This window comes from Leopardus geoffroyi, chromosome C2 (assembly GCF_018350155.1).
Source record: "Leopardus geoffroyi isolate Oge1 chromosome C2, O.geoffroyi_Oge1_pat1.0, whole genome shotgun sequence".
NCBI lineage: Eukaryota > Metazoa > Chordata > Mammalia > Carnivora > Felidae > Leopardus > Leopardus geoffroyi.
In genome coordinates this window covers 13,810,155-13,832,199 of record NC_059333.1, presented here as the reverse complement: position 1 = coordinate 13,832,199, position 22,045 = coordinate 13,810,155, and the positions used below count along the sequence as shown (strand labels likewise).

General features: G+C 44.4%; 1 protein-coding gene across 6 annotated transcripts in view; it reads right to left on the bottom strand.

Moving 5' to 3' along the window:
• Positions 1-22,045, bottom strand: part of TIAM1 (TIAM Rac1 associated GEF 1) — a 392,899-nt gene that overhangs the window by 81,680 nt on the left and 289,174 nt on the right. For 5 of the 6 annotated variants that reach the window (XM_045436876.1, XM_045436875.1, XM_045436880.1 and 2 more), the window contains 5 exons: positions 15,037-15,261; positions 13,004-13,189; positions 7,369-7,515; positions 4,917-4,991; positions 2,000-2,170 (listed from right to left, as the gene is read on the bottom strand). In XM_045436876.1, the coding sequence (XP_045292832.1) occupies positions 2,000-2,170; positions 4,917-4,991; positions 7,369-7,515; positions 13,004-13,189; positions 15,037-15,261 (804 nt within the window). The remainder of the gene's footprint in view (positions 1-1,999; positions 2,171-4,916; positions 4,992-7,368; positions 7,516-13,003; positions 13,190-15,036; positions 15,262-22,045) is intronic. The other variant, XM_045436879.1, reaches the window with a different exon arrangement.

Below are 22,045 nucleotides of genomic sequence, written 5' to 3'. Positions count from 1 at the left end.
TCAAAAACCTTTCCAGTGATAGATATAAACACTTTATGCAGGGACAGTTCCCACTTGCTGTCCAAAGATGGTCTCTAGTTGCCGTGACAATACCATTCATCATTCTCTTAGTTTCTATCAAAACAAAGCTTGAAAAGTACCTAAAATTGGGCCCATCACTATTTTCCCCACTCATTGTTCAAGTTTCCACCAATCAATGGTCACTGGAAAACTATGACCTACCCTCTGATCCCTAATTGCATCCAAGGCCAAAGTACACAGGAGGCGCTTAAGCAATGCTATCCCCTTGGAAAGACCTCCAGGGTTTGGCTTTATTAAAAAAAACACACACACACAAAAAAAAAAACACCAGAGTCCTACTTTTGACACCTTCAGCTGCAGTTCTGAGAACGACTTCCACAGCTCTGCGGAATATTAATGGGTCTCTAAAGAATCGTGCTAATCTATAAATAAAAGAATGCAGAAATCCTCAATAGACTAATTTTGTTAAGTAATTAAAATGAAAAATGTGAACAGAAATGCCATTATCTTCAAAAAGCTGGAATTCACGTACATGAAGGATTCGAAGCATGTAACAGAGCATCATTTATTTTTAACACCTATGTGGGGGCTGAGTTTAGCTTTGTCCTAAAACAAATGGCCCTTCTACATTTCCTCCACATAAGGCTTATTTGAGCCAGACTGTTTCATTTCTCCCACTCATATAAAGAGCCATATTTTTTCTTTACAAAGGCCCTAGTGATTTGTTTTCTTTAAAAAATTCCGAAATTGCTGATTGCAGAATTACAGCATTGAGGTACTTGTTCTGGTAGTGAAATAGATTCAGTCTTTATAAACCATTGTGTTGAGTGAGGAGGTCCTAAAAATGTCACTGTATCCATCCAACTTCTTCTAGGACAAAATTATGACGGGAAGGTTTCTACTTGCCCTTTAGTGGTCCTGGGGAAAGCCATCACGCTCTCTAAAAAATATATTCTGGATTCTTCTGACCCTAATGGACCATCCTTCCTGATGACCACCCTGGCGCAGGAGAGGATACAGGCTCAGAGCAACCAGGTAGATGTGGGTTCAGTCTCTCCTTTGCAACTGACTGCGTGCAACGTGAGTGCTGGGCCTGGAGCTAAGGCTCTCTGAGCCTCACTTTCTCCATCTGTACAATGGGCAAACATCATTTCCTCCTCAGACTTGACAGAACTCCTAAATAAAACTATTAGGGCTGATACTTTTGTACAAGTAAAAACAAGCACACGAAAAAGGCTCGTTTCTTTCTCTTTTCCTTCCCTCACTCCAGGCAATTCATCTGGTGCCCTTCAGGGGGGTGAAAAATAAAACCACGTTGACTTTGGAAAAGAATCGGAAGTTTCTGCAGCTTAGAAGTGACAGCAGAGAAAGTGAACTCAGCCATTTGTCACATACACACGCATAGTAAGAGGCTAATTATGTGTTTACAGGAAAGGGAACTTCCCATCACGGAGATCAAACATATTTATTTCAGTTTTTCCCTACCCATATGGCTGTGGCGTCAGTGACTGTCAAAGAGCAGGTTACACACAGTACACATAATATGATGCCACTAAACCTGTGTGTGTGTGTGTGTGTGTGTGTGCCCGCGCGCGCACAAAACAAGTTAGGCAAATGCCAGAATGTTTACGGTGATACTTCTAGACCTTGTAGGGGTGGCCTTCATTTTCTTTGCTCTTCACCCAAATTTTCTAACATTTTTGCAATGAGCATATAATTCACTTATTTCAAATCTATGAAACATGCATATTGAAAGAAGCTATTTAAAAAAAGAATCCCTCTCCTCCCAAAGCCCAAGAATTCACTTCCACTTAGTATGCATATGATCACAGAGGAAATCAAAGCTGTGAGAGGAAATGGAGGTCCCCTTGGAAGCACCTTCCTCCCTCACGCGTCTCTGAATCCTCACGCGTGCCACAGATGATTCCTCTGGCCCACTCTGCTCCTCTCAAGGAGGCAACCCCGAATACCTTCATACCTTACAGATCAGCTCCAGGGTGTCCCGGGCAGTGTCCCCGGGCCGGACGACCGTCAGGGCTGGCTGATTATTTGGCAGGCAGAACCACGATGGTGTGAAATACTCGTGGACCCAAATGTCACAGTCGGGATTGTGCTGGTGGACGCTGGGCAAGACCATTTCTTTCTCCCTCTACGATAAGAAATGAAGTTAGTCGGGCAGCAGTCATCAGGCTTTGCTATCCGGATTGTACACGGAGATTCACTGTCTCCAGGAAAATGGCCCAGAGTGGGAATGGTAGCACTGGTCAGGGACAGAGGGGGATGTTCAGAGAGGAAACTATTGACCAAGGAGCTTTGATGGGGGAAGGAGAGATTTCTCAGATGCGAGGCAGACCTTTCACCCGGTCCACAGCATCCACAGGTGGGCACTGTGTAAGTGGGGGGAGGGGTGGGGGGGGAGGGTACTGAAATTTGGAAGAAGGAAAGAAAGGGGTCATTCATTCAGCTCAGCTTTCTTGCTAGGATTTCCCCCACAAATCCACCTTAAACAGGGAATTCCTACAGCAAGAATATCTACCGTGTGGGTTATATGTTTCAAAAGCAACAATGAGGCCCCAAGGAAATTATTAAAGAAAAGATGATGTTCTAGCACTACACGTTTACAGGGAACATCGTTTCTGTGCTTGCACTTGACCTCCAGCACAGCTCTGGGAGGGAGACAGTTCCGTTTCCCAGACAAGGTTCAGAGAACCTCAGAGCATGAGCCGTGTGGCCTTTTTAGGCCATTGCCACACTCCATCCTCTTCCACTACTCGGCCTGAGGGTCAAGGAGTAGTGTCATGTTTATAAGGATGGGAAAAGATGTACTCATTCAGCAGCTGGGATAATCCAAGCAAGCAAAGCTAAAACATTCCATAGAACAATGAAATAGGGGTCAATTTCTTTGAAATAAGCAAATAAAGAATGATGTTAGGGGAGCCTGGGTGGCTCAGTCGGTTAAGCACCCAACTCTTGGTTTTGGTGCATGATCTCACGGTCATGATCTCTTGGTTCATGGGTTTGAGCCCCGGATCAGGCTCTGTGCTGACAGTGTAAAGCCTGCTTGCGGTTCTCTCTCTTTCTCTGCCCCTCCCCTTCTCTCTCAACATAAATAAATACACTTAAAAAAAAAAAAAAAAAAGAAATGATGTCAGATTTCAGCAATGTAAAAACAATATTGATGGGCAAGATGTACTAAGACAAGACTTGATTATTGGTTTATAACCAGGCCACTGATCAGTAAATACAAATCTATAGGTTACCAAGAACAAGGCTGGTATTAGAAAATTACAAGAAACAATTTTTCAAACTAAGGCTGATAGGTGGTAACGTCATAGCTTCTATTCAAAAAAAGAATTAATCCGAGAATGGGGGAAATATTTTTGCAAAGGCTACTAACTAAATTCAACCAAGAAGACAATTTCAGCTCTGGCTTTGAATGATGTCACTTTTGTGGATAAATTGAACCCCAAGGAAGGGATTGTCAAAAAGCAAAAAGCAATCAACTTGGCTAAATCCCATGAACTATAACTGGAATCTTTTTATTGTCCCCATGTGCCATATTAAATAAGTGCCCCTTAGCACTGGATCAACTCAAGTTTTGCGTCTAAACTGCTGTTTGAGATCAAGGCACTCCAGCCAAGAAGAAGAATAAAGAAATATCTCAGAGAAAGGGACAAACAAAAGGGGCAGAGAAATCCAAAGGAAAAACATGTGCAGGTTCCAGGATCTGAGTGCTCTGTGCCTGGGGTCCAGGATCTGTGTGCCTGGAGAGGCTATCCCAACATTAAAAGGGAACTAGTAACAGTATGCAAGATGAGTTAGCTAACTTCAGAAATGGCTTCATTAACATCAAAAACAATGCTTGTGTTGCACGTAGGTACAGTGATTTAATTTCATCAGATTTCATCAGAGACGGAGTTTTTCAGAGAAAGGGGCACGGATGGGTATTTCCAAGGACAGCTGCGTTTGTATCTACAGGGACATAATCCAGGAGTAGTTCGAGCACAAAAGTGACAACAGGCCTGTCCCTGGCCACTCCTCTCCCCTCACCCCTTCCAAAGGCCAGAACTCCCCGCTGCACTCTGTTTCTGAGGCTCCATCTCGAACACGGGGCTGTGCTACCGCTGACCGCCCCTGCTTGGTTGCACAGCAACCGAGAGCTGAACTCTCTGTCATATTGATCCTGAGCCCAAGAACCAGGGGATCATTCCAAGGTCACGTTATCAACAACAGAACCCCCTGAACAAAGAGGTTACTGGTATCACTGTTAGGGTCTTTAAAGCTTGGGATGTCCATTTAAATTAGAGGCTGAAAAAAGTAGCCCAGAGGAAACAAAAATCAATATTCTTCATGGGCTTTCAATCAGAGCAGTGTGACCACCCCTTTTAAATCCAGGCACAAGGTTAGAACAAGTCTGTGAATCTTTAATTGAATACTTGTCTTCAGGAGGCAAAAGCATTTTTTTTTTTTAAAGAATATACTATCAGAACAGTTCTTTGAATTAATGGGAACAACACAGCATGTGTGGGCAGAGAGGGAGGGCAGTACGAACTCACCTCTTGGGAATGGAAGTTGTAGATAAAAGCAATTGGCAACGACATAAGATATTCAGCTCCCCAGAACCCAAATTTCCTCTTATATTCTAGACGGAAAATGATACATCCAAAAGATAAGTATTGAAAATGTTATGTTGGCAGGAGAATGTCCTTATTGTTACCAAGTTTTAAGCATAAAATGCTTATCCACCTTTTACCGACCTGTTACATAACTTTAAAGATTTGATCATTTCAGCATTTAATACAGTCCACTTAATTTTAGGATCCCAAGAAACCAATGCATTGTGTAATGTTGACACATTCGCGGTACTTTTAGAAAAGGAATGGGTTTATTTTTACCTTGCCATCTGGAACAGTGTCATCAAATATTCCCTCTAAAGATTTCTTTACAGCATCACTTCCCTCACCGAACACCTGCATATACAAAAGTATCATCTTAAAAAGGCCTGTCGGCAAGAGGGCAAATGAAGCATGGGAAGGGGGATGGAAAATGAGCGTGGCTCTTGGAACACATGACAGAAGTCTCCAGATCCTCCTATATCAGCTCCATAAATAGGGAACGTAATTCATGGTAGCAGACCAGGAAAAACATGATCCTCTATCTGGATCACTTCCCATAACTCTAACAAACTCAAAAGAAAAAAGAAGAAGAAAAGAAAAAGTTGGCTTCTAGATCTGGATAATTCATTTTGTTGTAAAGAAAATAAGCTTTTGCAAAAGCAATGGACTAGATTTGCTCACATTGAACAGTTTCCACGATTCCCTCACATATACAATCAGATATTCATCAACAACTAGTTTACTTTTCATACTCTGCTGGGCAGAACCTGAGACTATCCATTTATAGTGCTTTCCGTAACATCCCAGAAAAGGTTTTCTTAATTAAAGAAAAAGAAAAAAAAAACCCAGAAATTTGTCTGTTCTTTGAAATTAAATGAATTCTGTTCAGTAGTCAAAATCTAAACATGTCGACAAGACAAAGTTTTATATTCTGGCTCTAAACCAGCCAGGTACTATCAGGATAATACACATGATTAAGAAAAAGCCTTTCTCACGATGCAAATGAGATAGATAGAAACACACCATTTGTGTCCATTTCAGAGTCCTGAATTAACAAGTAGATTTCTGTTGGTATGCTCATGGCTAAGTAGGAAGTTTTTATAACCCCTTACTTTAAGAGACAGGAACAAGAATTGCTTCGAGGAAATGGTATCGTCCTTTGATTTTTGAAATACGTTAAAACATTCCCTTGGACCTCATTTAACTTGAGGCATCTATTTCAGCAGCCATGGACGCTGACACAAGCTGGCGCTGATAAAGTTACCACCACATGAACCAAGGCTTGTGACAGAAAAGACGTTCAAACCCAGTTCCCAACTGCCAAGTCCTGGCATGTATTTCAGTGGGTGCTCTGAGTCACCTGCCATCACAGGAGGATTCACACAAAACGCCACCACCACCTGCCAAAGGGAGGGGAGAAATGCTAGTGGCGAATGTCTTCCTTCTGTATGTACGTTTCGTCCAGAGACATCAAGTCTCTTGTGTGAGTGTTTTGATAAAACAGTGACTTTCCTGCACACTGTTTCTTCTTCAGGTTTACACAGAAGCAAAACCCGGTAACAGACTCGATGCTCTGCCTTCTCCAAAGACCACAGACCAAACGGCATGAATGCCCAGTCTGAGGCTCACTTATCACCTGCTCATCCGGTCTCCTGCAACGTCCATCAGCGACACAGAATACCCACGTTTAAACAGTGAGTGTGGTGGTCGGTTAGGAACGTAGGACGTCACTTTTCAGGACTGTCTCTTCTAAATTTCAGTTCTTGTGTAAGCTAATGGCTGGAACTGTCAGAACAAACAATGAGGGATCTTTTTATCAAATTAGTCAATTGGCTTCTCACTTTGCATAAGGGCACAGAGTGAACAGGTCAAACTGGGAATCCTAGCCATGACCTCCAACATGCTCAGTGCTTCACTTTTCGGCCACCATAACCCATGAATCCCACATTCTCCTTCTCCTGAAAAGACCAAGACCCATGTTCCTTCAGTCCCTAAAACACGAGCAAGCACTCCCGGAGCCACTTGCTTCACAAAGCCAAAGAAGAATGACAATGACAATGGAGAGAAGTTCCTAGAAGTGACTCTAGCAGGATGGCGGTCTTGGCTAAAAGGGATAAAAAGGACAAGGCCACAGCACGTGGCTATCAGAGGACCGACCCTGTGGTACACCTCTCAGTGATACCATTCGTGAGGTACCGAGATCCCCTTCGAGCCCCAGCATCTGGGTAGAAGGGCATCATGGCAGTGGTGAGGACTCTCAGACTCCTGATTTCTCATTCTGGAAGACAAGGGAACTCCCCATTTCATGTCAACCCCAAAAAGCTAAGGGCAGAGGAACAATCTGACCTCTCCGGAGGCCACCTTTGATCCAGCGCCAGAAGCAGCTTAAAAAGCCCTGCGCTCAGGTGCCCACTTGGCTTCATCAACAAGCCCCACTTTTTTCCGAAGACTCAGGATGAATTGTGCACTTTCAGGAGGTCTGTAATTAGCCAGGGTTTGCAAAGGATGCAGGTGGGAGACTGGAGCTGGGTGATAGACTAATAGCAGAGTTCAAAGTCATGAGTATACATTAGCTATTAAAAGCGTCTAGCACAACCAACGTCTTTGTGTCAGTGAGCTGATTCGAAATACCACCCAGTACCAATAAATCACCACACATGCACATGCATCCCAAGTTGAGGTGGCTACGGAAGCAATCTGTGCTTGCTCTTTCGCCCACCCTGGAACCCACCTGGTTGATGCTGGGGCGTCCCTGCTTCTTTTTGGAGGTAGTGTCCAGACCCCAAAGGGAAGAAAACCTGCTCCTTCGCTTGCTTGCGGATCTGGACATGGCCTGAGTACGACGTCTCACTCCGGTCTCACCAGTGCGTGCTGCCACCTGAGGTCGTCGAGGAACAGCATCGACAAGAGAAATGCATCAGGACCGCTCACCTCTTCCTCAAGGTCCCTACTAAGTTACACGCCCAGGGAGCATCCCTCTACTTGCTAGAGGGATGCTGCCCGTTCGTGAATTACTTAATAAAGCCAGTTACATCTTCAAATTCATAAAAATTTTAAAAAAGACCAACCATACCTCCATCATACCAGCCCATCACCAAAGCATTTAATCTGTGACTCCCATATATTGGGACTTTGAGGGCCCTTCATGGAGTCCAAATATAATTGAAAGGTTGGCAAACTCAACCACTGTCTGAAACCATCAGGAAAACAGTAATATATAAAATAACAATATGATGCGTATGTAATGTTTCCAAGAATTCAATGCCCTTCTGGTCACAGGATTGAACTCTAGCAGCAAGTTGAGCTAACCATACGATCTTGAGATTCTCCCTAAATGCTCTAGAGCTGTTTCTACATTCTAGAAGAATGGTGTCTGAGTGTCGGCAAAAATAGCGAAAACAATACCTCTTGGTTCCTGTGATTCCACATGAAATCTAAGTGTACCAATTCTTCTATTTAGTTTTCTCAGAACGACACAATTTCCTTCGTAGGGAAGTGATGGTTGTCCCCCTATATCATTCTCCCTCTAGCTCAGTCAGAGAAACCCCCACACGTAGCTGAGCACATGACTACCCAACGCTGACTTATTTTCCTTTGTAGCAGGACATGGGCCTGTGACTAACTTCCAGTCAACGGGAGCTAAGCAGAAGGGCTATTTGTCATCTCCAGGAACCGTCCTTAAGAGGAGGGAGGGATCTCCATTATCTTTCACTTCTCTCCTTCCTGACAAAGGAAGGTCCGTGGGTTAACTCTTCTAGGACATTCAGACAGAACCCTTTTCACGGTTTTTAGAACAAGAAGATGGATGGGACCCAAGTCCGGGAAAATGGTGAAGCCACCTTATTAGCCTTACATGTCCCATGTTTAGATACAAGGGAATAAAAGTTCTATTTTGTTTTTTAAAAAAAAAAAAAAAAGCAGTGGGGAGCAGGAGCTACACTCTGTTGAGATATTTGCAAGATGCCAACAGCCCAGACCAATATTTCAGAGAGGAACACCCCAAGTTCAAATCTGCTTCTATACAAACTGCTCAAGTAGACACTGAATCTCTGTGAGGATCCCACAAAGTCCTTCCCAGGCCAACATTCGTGCTTGCAGTGTATCCATAGGTTAAAAGCAAAGTCCCAGGAACTTGAGGGAACTTCTGCCAGGAAATCTCAATAGGCCACCCACAGGCTCTCCTTTCAAATAAGGGAGTGCCAGGAGGTACAGCGAGTCAGACTTGAAATGAAACCTCCCCACCCGTCCTTTGTTGCTGGAGATGAGTCTTGGAACCTACTTGTCACAGATTCCCACAAGGGCAACTCCCAGTGTGGTGGGTGCCAACTGGCTTCAGACTGGGGGATGAAACCCCGTTGGGGAACAAGAAGGGCCCCCCAGCTGTCAGCATGTTGGTTAGAAGGCACGCCTCTCTGGGGTTTTCAGCACTGACAGGGTAAATACCCTGGATGCTCCATGAGTAGACTGGCAAAGACACTAAAAAGGAATCAGAACAGCTTCCCTGCAAAGGTATTAGAGGGGGAAGATTTTGGTCCCAAATGAAGATAGGAAGATGAGGAAGCGGTCTTATATTTTCCGAGCTTGAGGCATGTAAAAACGCAGCATCCAACACCACGTTAGAGAAAGAGGTCTAGACTAGGATTGTGCTCAAGGGGATGAGGGGGACAAAATCACAGACCAAAAGACACGTGTTTACTTTAAATAGATACACATTTTCTCTTCCCTATTTTCATCACTTTCTGAGTCAAAGGTAAACAAAAGCTGCAAAAGGAATAAATTATAATGTGCTGACATACATACATGCACACATGACGATTTCAGTATCAGATAAGCTTATCATCACAAAATGAGGCTAGGAACCACTAAATAAGTGGTGTGAAAGTTAAAAGTCTGAGAGGAAACAAAAATGCCTATTCGGTCTCATTATTTGTATATCTACTTATAAATAGATAAATCTATCTGTAGATACACAGACAGCTACAGGCAGTCATATACAAATATATGGCTGTTGTATTACTGTTTATATATATATATATGTATTATTACCTTGTTCACTTCCTTCATAGCATACGTCAATACCTGCACCTACCCTATTTAACTGCTTACTCATTTATTATGCATCTCCCCCCATAAGAATCTCCAACAGGAAAAGAACTCTGAGTTGTTTGCTGCTATAACCCTAATCATAAGAAGAATAAATGACATATGCCAGGCCTCACATGTATTTGCTGATTCAATGAATAAAATACATAAGCCAACATCACAAAGCAAAAGCAGAGGGAAGCCTGGGTGGCTCAACTGGTTAAGTGGCCGACTTTGGCTCAGGTCATGGTTTTGTGTTTCATGAGTTCGAGCCCCACGTTAGACTCAGTGCTAACGGCTAGGAGCCTGGAACCCGCTTTGGATTCTGTATCTCCCCCTTCCTCCCCCTCCCTCCCCCACCCCTGTTCCTGCTCTGTCTCAGTCTCTCTCTCTCTCTCAAAAATAAGTAAACATAAAAAAAAAAAAAAAGCAAAAGCAGAGATCCTACATATAACATGGTCACAACAGTAATTCTTTACAATTTTAGAAAGACAGAGTCCAGCAGAGAAACTTACACAACGTAAATGTTCTCAGTTACCGGCTGACCAGTTGGTTGAGTCTGTTTAACAAATGGGCCCTTCACTAGGGGTTCTCACAGTAACTATGCTGCACTGCTGGGGGCCCTGTAAACTGCAAAAGTAACTGCTACCCCCAACACAATAATGACTCAAACTAAGCAAAGGGATTTACGAGGGGGGGAAAAAAAGCTGGCAAAAGAACTAGCAGACAAGAGCTCAAGAGTTTCTCAATGATCTTTGCCCAGACAATGCCTCCCTTTGTGGTCAGAACCTGATTACTCTATCATTCTGCTCATCTGTGCAAACAAGAACAATGATAACCTTCTTTCAAAGAGTACAGCGGGGACCCTTCAGTTAATTACTGCAAATCACTGAGCATTATGGGAAGCCCTCCTGGTGAATGGGGCTTAAATTGTAGCCCAAATCTCCCCGCCCACCCCCAGCCCGCCTGCCCTCACACCTCCTCCTCCCTTGCCCCTCACTTAAAAGAAGAAAAAAAATAAGTCTGGACAAAGGCTAAATTGAAACATGTTTCAATGGGGGGTGGGGGGGGGACCTCTCTGGGGTCAAATGACAATGAGTAGAGGAAAAAATAAGTATCTAATAAATCAGACTATAAAATTCCCTTCCTGGGATCTCCTGCAGGAACTGGAACAACAAACAGGGGCAGACACCTAAGCGGCCTGCTGAACTTGTTCTGTGTGAAGTGAAACCCCTCGTGGAAAAGAGAAGTTTGTGAGGACACACAGGCATATAGACACCAGACTCACACTGCAGCTGAGGACGGTGGGGGGTAAGGAAAAGGAAGCTGCACATAAGGACTTAAATATGCTTCTTAAGGGGCGCCTGGGTGGGTCAGTCGGTTAACAGTCCGACCTCGGCTCAGGTCATGATCTCACGGTCCGTGAGTTCGAGCCCCGTGTCGGGCTCTCTACAGTCAGTGCAGAGCCCTCTTTGGATCCTCTGTCTCCCTCTCTCTCTGTACCTCCCCTGCTTGCCCTTCTCTCTCAAAAATAAATAAACCTAAATGAATAAATAAATATTCTTCTTTAAAGTCACTGACCAAAATGCCTAAATTACTAACCCTCCCATCCCTATCTTCAGCTGGCCAGATTTTAACAGTCTGCCCATCCAAATAAAAGTACACACAAATCACAGATATTGAGATAGAGGCAATTAGAAGGTCTGAAGATAAGTTATGGAAGGATAATAATAAAGTTAGCTCCAATGGCTTTGAAGAAAATTAAGGCAAAGAAGTTTTAGATAGATAGCAAACTTATTCTCTCCCAAATCTATCAGGCCCAGTAACAGGAAAAAGTCATTTGGATGCTTGGGGTTTAGAATTAATACGGACTCTGCATCATTGGAGGCATGAGCTCTCTTACAAAAATGCCACTTCAATCTACGACATTCTTACCATGCAGTAGACAAGAATTTTTATTATTTTTTTTTTTAATTAATTAATTTATTTTTTTTGCAGAATACACAAACTGAGATTTGGTCAAGTTACAAATTGGTGTCTGGGTCTCAGAGAAACAGTCCTAGAGCCTCAAACTGAAAAACATTTGGAAGACTTATTCATCACAGCACACTGACCCATTACTAAGAAAAAAAAAAAAAAAAAAAAAAAGCACTTAACAGCTATATGAAGAGGTGGGAGACCAAGAAAGACCAAGGGAGACCAAGAAAGACCAAGAGCTGAGTCGTAATTAGCAGAACAAATCAGGATGCCAGTTTTAATAAGTCCAGAAATTGGTTTAAGACTTCTTTAAAAATGTAAATCTACCCCTAATTATCTGAATGATGACGCTAATCTATTTATAAAGAATACAAACGCCTTTGACTGAATTGCAGCTCTGAATTCAATTGAAGGGTACAGCTGACGAGGGGAGGCAAGCCAAGCCCAGCAGAGCTAAGGTTTTCCAAAGCAGTTTCTGGAACCTGAGACTTAACATTTAATTCCACAGCAAATGTGCTAAGGTGCAGTACATTTTAAGTGGGTGTTGACTTGGATGGGCTGAAACCATGTTACTCGCAATAGCAATTTTTGAGAAGAAAGGAGCCAAACGTACATAAAGCTGTTCGCAATTTAGCAAGTACATAAAATTACAGATTGCAAACACACAACACAACGATGCAATCTGCCGTTCCGGAGGTCAGATGCAAATTCTCCTTCCCAAGCAAATACATATGTTGGGCTGGAAAATCATGGAAGATCTTTACTTTCCTCAAATGCAGCAGGTACATTTATGACTGTAAAGAACTGATTTCTGAAATGACAGTATTTAAAAATAAAATGAAAGGAAGATCACCAAAGAGATCTGTGTTGAATATATGGGGTGTGTGTGTGTGTGTGTGTGTGTGAGAAAGAGAGAGAGAGAGAGAGAGAGAGAATGCATTTCCGTATGAGAGAGCTCTCCGCTCAACATTTCCATAAGGTTAATATAAAAAATAACTGTATTTGGATTAAAACCAGAACACTGCCTAAAGAGGACATCAGTTACGAACAAACACTACATGCAGAGATCTCTTAAGATAATACCTTTCCTATTTTCTTTGCACAATAATTTAGGCCCCATCAAGAGAGGCTTAAGGAATACATTTCAGAACAGACTCAAATGAAGATCTGTACCCACCGCAGAGGACGTGTCAGAAATCCACACCCAGCAGTGAACTAGAAAAACACTTCAACGGCTCCTGTCAAGTCCTGCTCAGGATTAATAGTAAAGAGAAATATTTCTTAAAAACACATCGGCTTCGACTCACCAGGGCATGGAAGGATGATACAGAGAAGATTCCAAGGCGGCCCATTGCCACTTTCGTTGGTCGGCTTGCAAAAGCAAGTAGCCTTTTGGGGTTTGGCAGTTCCCCACCTTGGAGGCTAGCTAAGTAACAGCGGTAACGAAATAGGTCCATTTGGAACTGCTCGAGATTCTGCTCCCAAACGAAGATCTACGGTGGTGAAAATATGGAAAAAGGAAAGGTGAGGAAAAGGGAAAACAAGTGTTAACAGCTTCATCCCACACAAATGTTACAAACCACACGTTGTCAAGGTATTGATTTTAATCCTAAGGGGTAAACCACAGGTACCCCGAATTTCTTAGGGAACAGCATCTCAAGTATCACTGTTTTCGTAGCTTACACGTTTTTTTCACAAAGACCCACAGTCATAAATTCGGTCTGGTAAACAGAAAGTATATGTCAGCTGTTCTGTGTCCTCTGGTTACAATGTCATGTTTCTGGGCTTTCTAGGCCATCAGCTCCAAGCTCCGGGCCACAAACCCAAGGGAAGTAAAATCTGCAGGGTTTTTACCACTGGAGAATTATAGGACTTACCAGGAGATGACCTTTCATAGGAAGACAAAGAGAAAAAGAAAAGGGACGTGAATTAAAGATCAGAGCCCAACAGCTTTTGGGAACAGGGGAGTGGCACATGGCCCACGGTGGGAGGCAGAAAACACTAGAAGGTGAAGACCCAGGCTCTGGAATAAATTTCCAACCGCAGAGTGTGTCCAAGATATTTCCTCGCTTTTCAGAGTGGCAAAACGATACCTACTTCCTAAGACCGAAGTGATATTTAGATGAGATAATGCAAGAATAAGCTTGGCACAGGATGTGGCATATAGCCAAGGCTCAATGATGTTAACGATGACGTGGACAGTGGTTAATGGCCGATGTCTACTTTTTACCGTGACTTATGCATGTTCGCAGCACTGTTCACAGCGGCCAAAAAGTGGAAACAGCCAACATGGCCCATCAACGGACAAACGGATAAGCAAACTGTGGTGAGTGTGGGCAATGAATCGTAGCCGTAAAAGGGAATGAAGAACTGACTGATGTACCCTACGATGTGGGTCCATCCCAAAGCGTGACGTGAAGTGAAGGAATTCAGACGCAAAAGGTCACATGTTGTGTAATTCCACTTGTATAAAAACATCCGAAATTGGGGAGTCCGTAGAGGCAGCATGCCAGGAGCACAGGGGAGAAATTTAACAGGTATGGAGTTTCCTTCTGGGGTGAATGACAACGTCTGGGAACTAGACACAGGTTGTGGTTGCTCAATACTCTGGACATGCAACTGGATTGTACACCTTAACATGGTTAATTGCATGCTACGTGAATTTTGCCTCAATGAAAACAAAGACAGAGCCAGGTAACAGAGGGAGAGAAACCACGGGAAACCAGCTGCTGGCCCACACCATCCACTGTCCCATTCCTGAAACTCACGGATTCCCACGATGATTTCCTAACCATTAAGACAAAGTTTCAAAGCGTGACTAGATGGCTCATCGCGGACTTTGAAACAATTGAGTAGAAGGCACAACCTTCCTGTTACCTCGTGACGGCTTTCTTTTCTTAGCATGAAATATACTTACTTATGATCCTATACTGCAGCTACGCACACGCTTTTTCAAACACACTCCACCTTGCCGAAATTGCCTAAATTTGCATCTCCCCACAGCGGAGCTCACCCGTGAACCGGACAAGGTGGGGAAGGAAAACCAGCAGACGTGGCGATGACAGAGATGCCCCAGAATAGCACAGCAGTGGTGGTGGGAGCGGGGGCAGGCTCCTCTATTAGATTTCTGTCTCCCGTTCAATGTAATATTGTTCCCTTCAGCTCGTAACAATCGGCTGCGAACGACGGGTGAGGAACGCTGACAGTCACAATAAAGAATTCAGCAGCCCGGATGACAGGCTGACAAGATAAGCGATGATGCTCCGTGATGCCAAGACGTGGAGGCACTTGAAAGACCCATTACGATCCCACCCAAGTCGAAACACGGAAGGACGATTACCTGATCTAATATAGTCTTCTTCTTCTTCGAATCGGTGACTGAAGACAGCTGCATTTCACCCATTTTCTTCATCTTCTCATCCATATCAATCTTCTGTTCCAGTTTTTTGATCTCGGACTTCAGGAGCCGGAGCGTGTCCTCTTTGTGGTGATGTCTCGCCACGGCAGCCGCGCAGGCAGAGTGGATGGCGGTGATCCAGTTTTCCAGCTCCGTCTGGCTGGTGGTCTGTAAGGGGGAGTGGGGGGTGGGGGGGCAAGAAGAAACAGCCGCCTCTCAGGTTATCGGCAGTGGACCAGGGGCATTTCGAGAGAAGCAATGGCACGGAGTCAAGGTGACGGGTCTGGACACCTCATGAGTAAGGCTAACCTTCCTGACCTCCTCCTGCAGACAGTACATAAGCCGGTCTTAGGCCAGACGCCGCACCCACCCCCAGCCCCCAAGAGCTGTCTGAAAGGAGGCCTCCTCCGTGTCTGCTCACTCTGTGTACTCCCTGAACTCACTTGTTGTGATGGAATGATCACGTGCATCTCCCCCAAATGCGAAGATTGAAATTCTCACCCCCAGAGTGGTGTTAGAGGACGAGGCCTCGGGGAGAGGATTAGGTCATGAGGGCGGGGTCTTCATGCAGGGGATTAGTGCTCTTATAAAAATCCCAGAGAGGGGCGCCTGGGTGGCTCAGTCGGTTAAGAATCCGACTTCAGCTCAGGTCATGATCTCACGGTCCGTGAGTTCGAGCCCCGCGTCGGGCTCTGTGCTGACAGCTCAGAGCCTGGAGCCTGCTTGGGATTCTGTGTCTCCCTCTCTCTCTCTGCCCCTCCACCACTCATGCTGTGTCTCTCTCTATTTCAAAAATAAATAAACATTAAAAAAAAAAATTAAAAAAAAAAAAAAAAAAAAAAAGGCCAGAGAGCTAACTAGTCCCCTTCTGCCGGGTGAGGACCCAGAGAGAAGACAGCATTTACGAATCAGGGAGCCGGCCTGCCCCTCCCATGCTGCCACCCTGAACTTGGACTTCCAGCCTCCAGAATGTGAGAAATAAACGTTTGTCATTTATAAGCCACCTGCTTATTTATTTATCCGTTTGTTATAGCAGTCCAAATTAAGACACCTGTATATGTGATAATCCTACACAAAGAGCTTAGTTTCTAGTTAACAGGGTTGCTACGAAGCAAAGGTCAGTTTCTAGAGAGGGATGTGTGGTTCCAAAGTGGGAATGAGGCCAAGGGACGTTACTGGCCAAGGAAGGCACAACAGCCCTGCCCCCAGTGAACTGCTGTGACCCAAATCCTAAGGCCCTATGCCAGAGTCAAGCAGCAATGACACAACTAGGGTTGTGGAAGAAGTTCAAGGCAGCCAGATGCAGTATTATGTTCAGAGACACACGGGAGTACCCAGGAAGAGGGGCCACCTGGCAGTGAAGAATGGCCAGGTCACTTTAAAGAAAATGGTAACCCCCAAAAACACACAAGCAACCTCCAAGTGACTCGAGGTGCTCTGAAAGGCAAAAGTCAAAATACAGCTTGGGGGAGACAGTTCATCTGCAGAAACACACGATCACTAAGACTTTAGGAACCCAGTCAATTGAGTATTTATAAGTAAGGACACGCTAGAATGTTCCGGGTATCCCCTTAAGCCCAGAGAGGTTTAACAAACACTCAGAAATTAGATCACTGAAGAAAAGGTCTATTCAGCCACTTCAATACTAAAGTAACAGCCAACATCATTTTCACACACAAAACACTCATTTTTTTTCCTCTCTCTCTGATGCGTCTTCTTAGTTTCCAAACTCATCTGAGCAAAAGTCTGCAAACAAAATTCCACCAGCAGGTACCTATCGGCCTATTACTCTGTACCGACAACCAAAGACCACCCCAGGTGTCTACGTTATTTCTGAATTCCATCAGTTTTGTATTCCACAAAGAAAATGACAACAAATGTTACAAAATGGCATCAGCCAATAGAGCCCCGACACACTGAACAAATGTAAACAATGTGGCCGTTGTTACATTTATAACAAAACATGTGCCTCTGTCTAAAGAAGATTTCCATAAGCTAGACATCCTCATGAAAAAACAGCAGAGGGAAGCAAATGGAATCATTCTGTGAAAACTGAGTGGGAGAAGAGGAGATAGCAACACTGGAAATCAGAGGTAAATACTTCTTGGTGGGGGTGGGGAGGGTGCCCGTGTCTGTATAGGAGACTCATCTTTAAGGCTTAATTAACTTTGCCTCAAATTTTTAATGTGTATCTCCTCTTAGAAAGTCACTGTCTTATATTTTATCTTGGTAGATCACTCTAAAGTAACCAAGAGGGGCGCCTGGGTGGCTCAGTCGGTTGAGCGTCCAACTTCGGCTCAGGTCATGATCTCACGGTCCGTGAGTTCGAGCCCCGCGTCGGGCTCTGTGCTGCCAGCTCAGAGCCTGGAGCCTGCTTCGGATTCCGTGTCCCCCCCTCTCTCTCTGCCCCTCCCCCACTCATGCTCTTTCTCAGAAATAAACATTAAAAAAAATTTTTTTAAATAAATAAATAAATAACAAAGTAACTCAAGAAAAATTCAGAGTTCCGGGTCCTCCCACATAAGATAAATGCCCCAGGCTTGCTCCTGCCTAGGACAAGGTACAGCGTTGGACCTCGGAGTCTCTCTGTGCCACAGCATCAGTGCGTTTCTTTACTAAAAAGTGGAGTTATTTTTCCTCTTTCTTTTTTTTAAATGTGTTTATTAGGGAAGGTATCAGCTCAGATGGAAAAAGAATCTCGTAAAGATTCTTTCCTAAAAGGAAAGCTTCCAGGAAGAAAATACCAAGTGATGGCAAAGATACGGAGCAACCAGAATTAGGACGCACTGCTGGCTGCTGGCTGGAGAAGTAACTGGTCTACGTGCTTCGGAAAGCTCTTTGAAGCTACCTAAAAAAAGGTGAATATATGCATGCCTTGCGACCCCAAAAATGCACTCCTGGGTACATGCTCAACAAAAATGCATTCATATGCTCAACAGAACATAGGTACCAAAATGTTTATAGCAGCATAATTTGCAGTGGGCCAAACTGGAAACTATCCAAACACCTGTCAACAGCAGAATGGAGAAATGAGTGTGGCAGAATCACACAATGAAATACCGGACAGCAATGAGAATGAAAGACTACAACCTGAATAAATTTCACACACGGAGGACAAGGCCGACATGCAAGAATATAGACTAGGATTCTATTTATATAAAGTACAAAAATGGGCAAAAGCGATGCAAGAAGTCAGAAGAGTATCTCTTTGGTAGGTGTCGGGGGGAGGGTGGAGAGCAAATGGAAGAACCCACAAGCCAGGGGGGGTGGGGGGCTCTGGGGTGCTGGCCAAGTTCAGCTTCTCGGTCCGGGGGCTGGTTATGTGCATGTATCACGTGGGTGTACGAGCTAATCAAACACCATCAAAAGGTGTACTTTTCTGTGTAGATATTCTACTTTAAGAGAAAGTTTTTTTTAAAAAAAACACTAAGAGGGGCGCCTGGGTGGCGCAGTCGGTTAAGCGTCCGACTTCAGCCAGGTCACGATCTCGCGGTCCGTGAGTTCGAGCCCCGCGTCGGGCTCTGGGCTGATGGCTCAGAGCCTGGAGCCTGTTTCTGATTCTGTGTCTCCCTCTCTCTCTGCCCCTCCCCCGTTCATGCTCTGTCTCTCTCTGTCCCAAAAATAAATAAACGTTGAAAAAAAAAAAATTAAAAAAAACACTAAGATATATTACCCTAAATTTACATCTAATTTCTCTGTAGCTATCCCCCAAAATAATATATTTCAGATTCCATTTTTCTTTAAAAGGTGTCCCCTATAATTTTGCAATGGAAGTCCCAAACAGCATGACCCTTTCGCGGGGCTACGTCTCTGTCGTCCACGGTGTCAGGCAGTATCTGATAAAAATAGCTGCTTCCTTGAGCTGAAACATGCTTTCTCCTTGGTACATGCAGCTCAGTGGAAACAAGGAGCTTTTATAGACTTTAGGAAAGATGGTGTTTTCACCTATTACAAAGGGACACTGTTGGGAGCGTTTCAGATGCCATCCGTGCAGAGGCGGCATGTGCTACGGAGGAGGAGAGACCGTGTCTCCTGTAAAAATAGCAGGTATGTGGATGCTTAGAGCGAGGTCAGCATCCACCCCACCCCTGCCACCGCCAGCTGCCCCTCGCCCACCTCTGCCTCCATTAGAACCCTCCACTCCCAAACTCCTCCCGCCCCAAGGCACAAAGAAAAGGAAATCCCTACAAGTCTGACATAAGATGTGAAGAATTGACGGAAAGAGCTGAAATTCCCTGATACAGGCTCTGCTTTTTAAGTTACAAACTTTAATTTTATTTTTTTTTAATTTTTTTTTTTAACGTTTATTTATTTTTGAGAGAGAGAGAGACAGAGCATGAACGGGTGAGAGTCAGAGAGAGAGGGAGACACAGAATCTGAAACAGGCTCCAGGCTCTGAGCGGTCAGCACAGAGCCCGACGAGGGGCTCGAACTCACGGACCGCGAGATCATGACCTGAGCCGAAGTCGGACACCCAACCGACTGAGCCACCCAGGCGCCCCACAAACTTGAATTTTAAAACAAAAATATGCCTCTAGAAGGGGCCCAGGGCAATTTTATGAATGGAGAAACCAAAGCTCAGAAGAATAAGGGATAACACAGTAATTTATTATAAACCTCGATCTCTACCAATTCTGTGCTCAAAAAAACATTTTATTAAATATGCTACACTGCCCCTGAACCCCTAGTTCTCAGCAATTACCCCAAAGCCTGGGCCCCCACAGTGTCATTAGTGCTATACCTGTAATATTTGGAGCCCCTCCTAAGGATGTAGGGGGATAGAACTCTCCTGCTCCCTTTAAAGTTCGGTGTGGCCATGTCACTTGGTTTTGTTTTTTTTTTTGTTTTTTGTTTTTTTGGCCAATGCATTTGAGGAGAAGCAGCGTGTGTCATTACAAAACAAAAGGCTGATTTGCCCCATTCTTGTCCCTTGGCTTACAGTCATGGAAGCATGTGTCGAGATGAAGCATCTGTCAGCCTGGGTCCCTGAAAGTCCAGGACAAATACAGCTTCATAGCCAATGCCCATCAGACAATGAAGAGGTGTGGTAAGCCACGGGGGAATGAGGGTTGCTCCTTTCTACAGCATAACCTAACCACCGTGACTGATGATGCACTAGCTATGCTCAAAAACCCTTCTAAAGAAATGCTTTTAGAAGAGTCTATAGAACACACTTTTAACCTCCAAGAAGAGCCATAATCTGATAGGTTTTATAGAACAACAGCCTTTTCCTCTCTTTACTTAATGGAAGCAGGGTCCCAGGCCCCTTCTTCCCTCCACCTTTGAGGGTCTCTGCCAAACTCAGCCAAGGGCAGCACAGACTCCAATCTGATGCCTTAGAGTTTATGTTTACACCCCAGTCAAGGAGTGGAAAGAAATCACCTGGCTGGCTCAGTCGGTAGAGCGTGTGACTCTTAATCTCAGGGTTGTAAGTTTGAGCCCCACGACAGGTGCAAAGGTTACTTAAAAATAAAATCTTTTTTTTTTTTTTTAATTTTTTTTTTTCAACGTTTATTTATTTTTTTGGGACAGAGAGAGACAGAGCATGAACGGGGGAGGGGCAGAGAGAGAGGGACACACAGAATCGGAAACAGGCTCCAGGCTCTGAGCCATCAGCCCAGAGCCCGACGCGGGGCTCGAACTCATGGACCGCGAGATCGTGACCTGGCTGAAGTCGGCCGCTTAACCGACTGCGCCACCCAGGCGCCCCAAAAATAAAATCTTAAAGGGGGTGCCTGGGTGTCGCAGGCGGTTAAGCACTCAATTTCAGCTCAGGTCATGATCTCACAGTTCGTGGGTTCAAGCCCGCATTGGGCTCTGTGCTGACAGCTCAGAGCCTGGAGCCTGCTTCGGATTCTGTGTGTGTGTGTGTGTGTGTGTGTGTGTGTGTCTTTCTCTGCCCCTCCCCTGCTTTCTCAAAAATAAAATAAACATTAAAAAAAATGTTTTTAATAAAAAATAAAATAAAATCTTAAAAAAAAAAGAAGTGGAAAGAAAGGAAACTGATACTAGTCAATGAAGCTAAACATCCTTTGAAAGATGTTTATTTACTTTGGGCAGACCAGCTATCCTGAAATTTATTTATTTAAAATAAAGAAAGATGGTGATTGCCAGGGGCCAGGGGAAGGTGGGACTAATGAGTTAGCGTTCGGAGTTTCGGGTTTGCAAGACGAGGAGAGTCCTGGAGACGGACAGTGGTGACGGGTGTACAAAGATGCGAACATACTTAACGCCACTGATCTGTACATTTAAAAACAGGTAAGATGGTATGTCACGTATACTTTACCACAACTAAAATTTTAAGGAACAAACAAAAGCACCAAACCCCATAACCTAGAGAAGGATACACAGAAAAGTCTGATCACCGCTTCCTGAAAAATTTATCCGGCATTCGTTCTAACCATTCGGCATGCCTCGAGCCTCCAAGCTTCTCTGAAACCTGTCGGTGGCTGAAGGCAGTTCCATCAGAGAGAACTTTTGCTCTTGCTGCCCTGTATAAACAATGCAGCAGTCTCGGCCTTTCTCTATCATTAAGCCACATCTATTTCTAAGAAGCGCAATTCACTAAATGAGCTTTCTGAAAGGGCTTGTCCATTCCCAGGGGCATACACAGAGAGGGTGGGCTAAGTCCACCTGACTGTCAACAGCGAGTTAAGTAGACAAAACTCTGGATAGTTCGTGGCAGTTTATAGGCTTAACAATCCAGAGCTGCTCACAGCAGATCACCAACTTGATAGAATGTTTCCCAGTGTGGACTCCCCAGGATTTAAATTCTGACATGCTAGAGAAAGCTTTTCAGAGCCGCTACCTTTGCATTACCTTGCTGAAGCAGGCAAGTTTAATTAGGGACATCGGGTCTACTAACGGGCTCTCTGTCAGAATCCAGTGGTTAAAAGGGCAGGAAGGAGAGACACCCCCCTCCCTATGGTGGAATCCTCTTGACTTCCTCCAC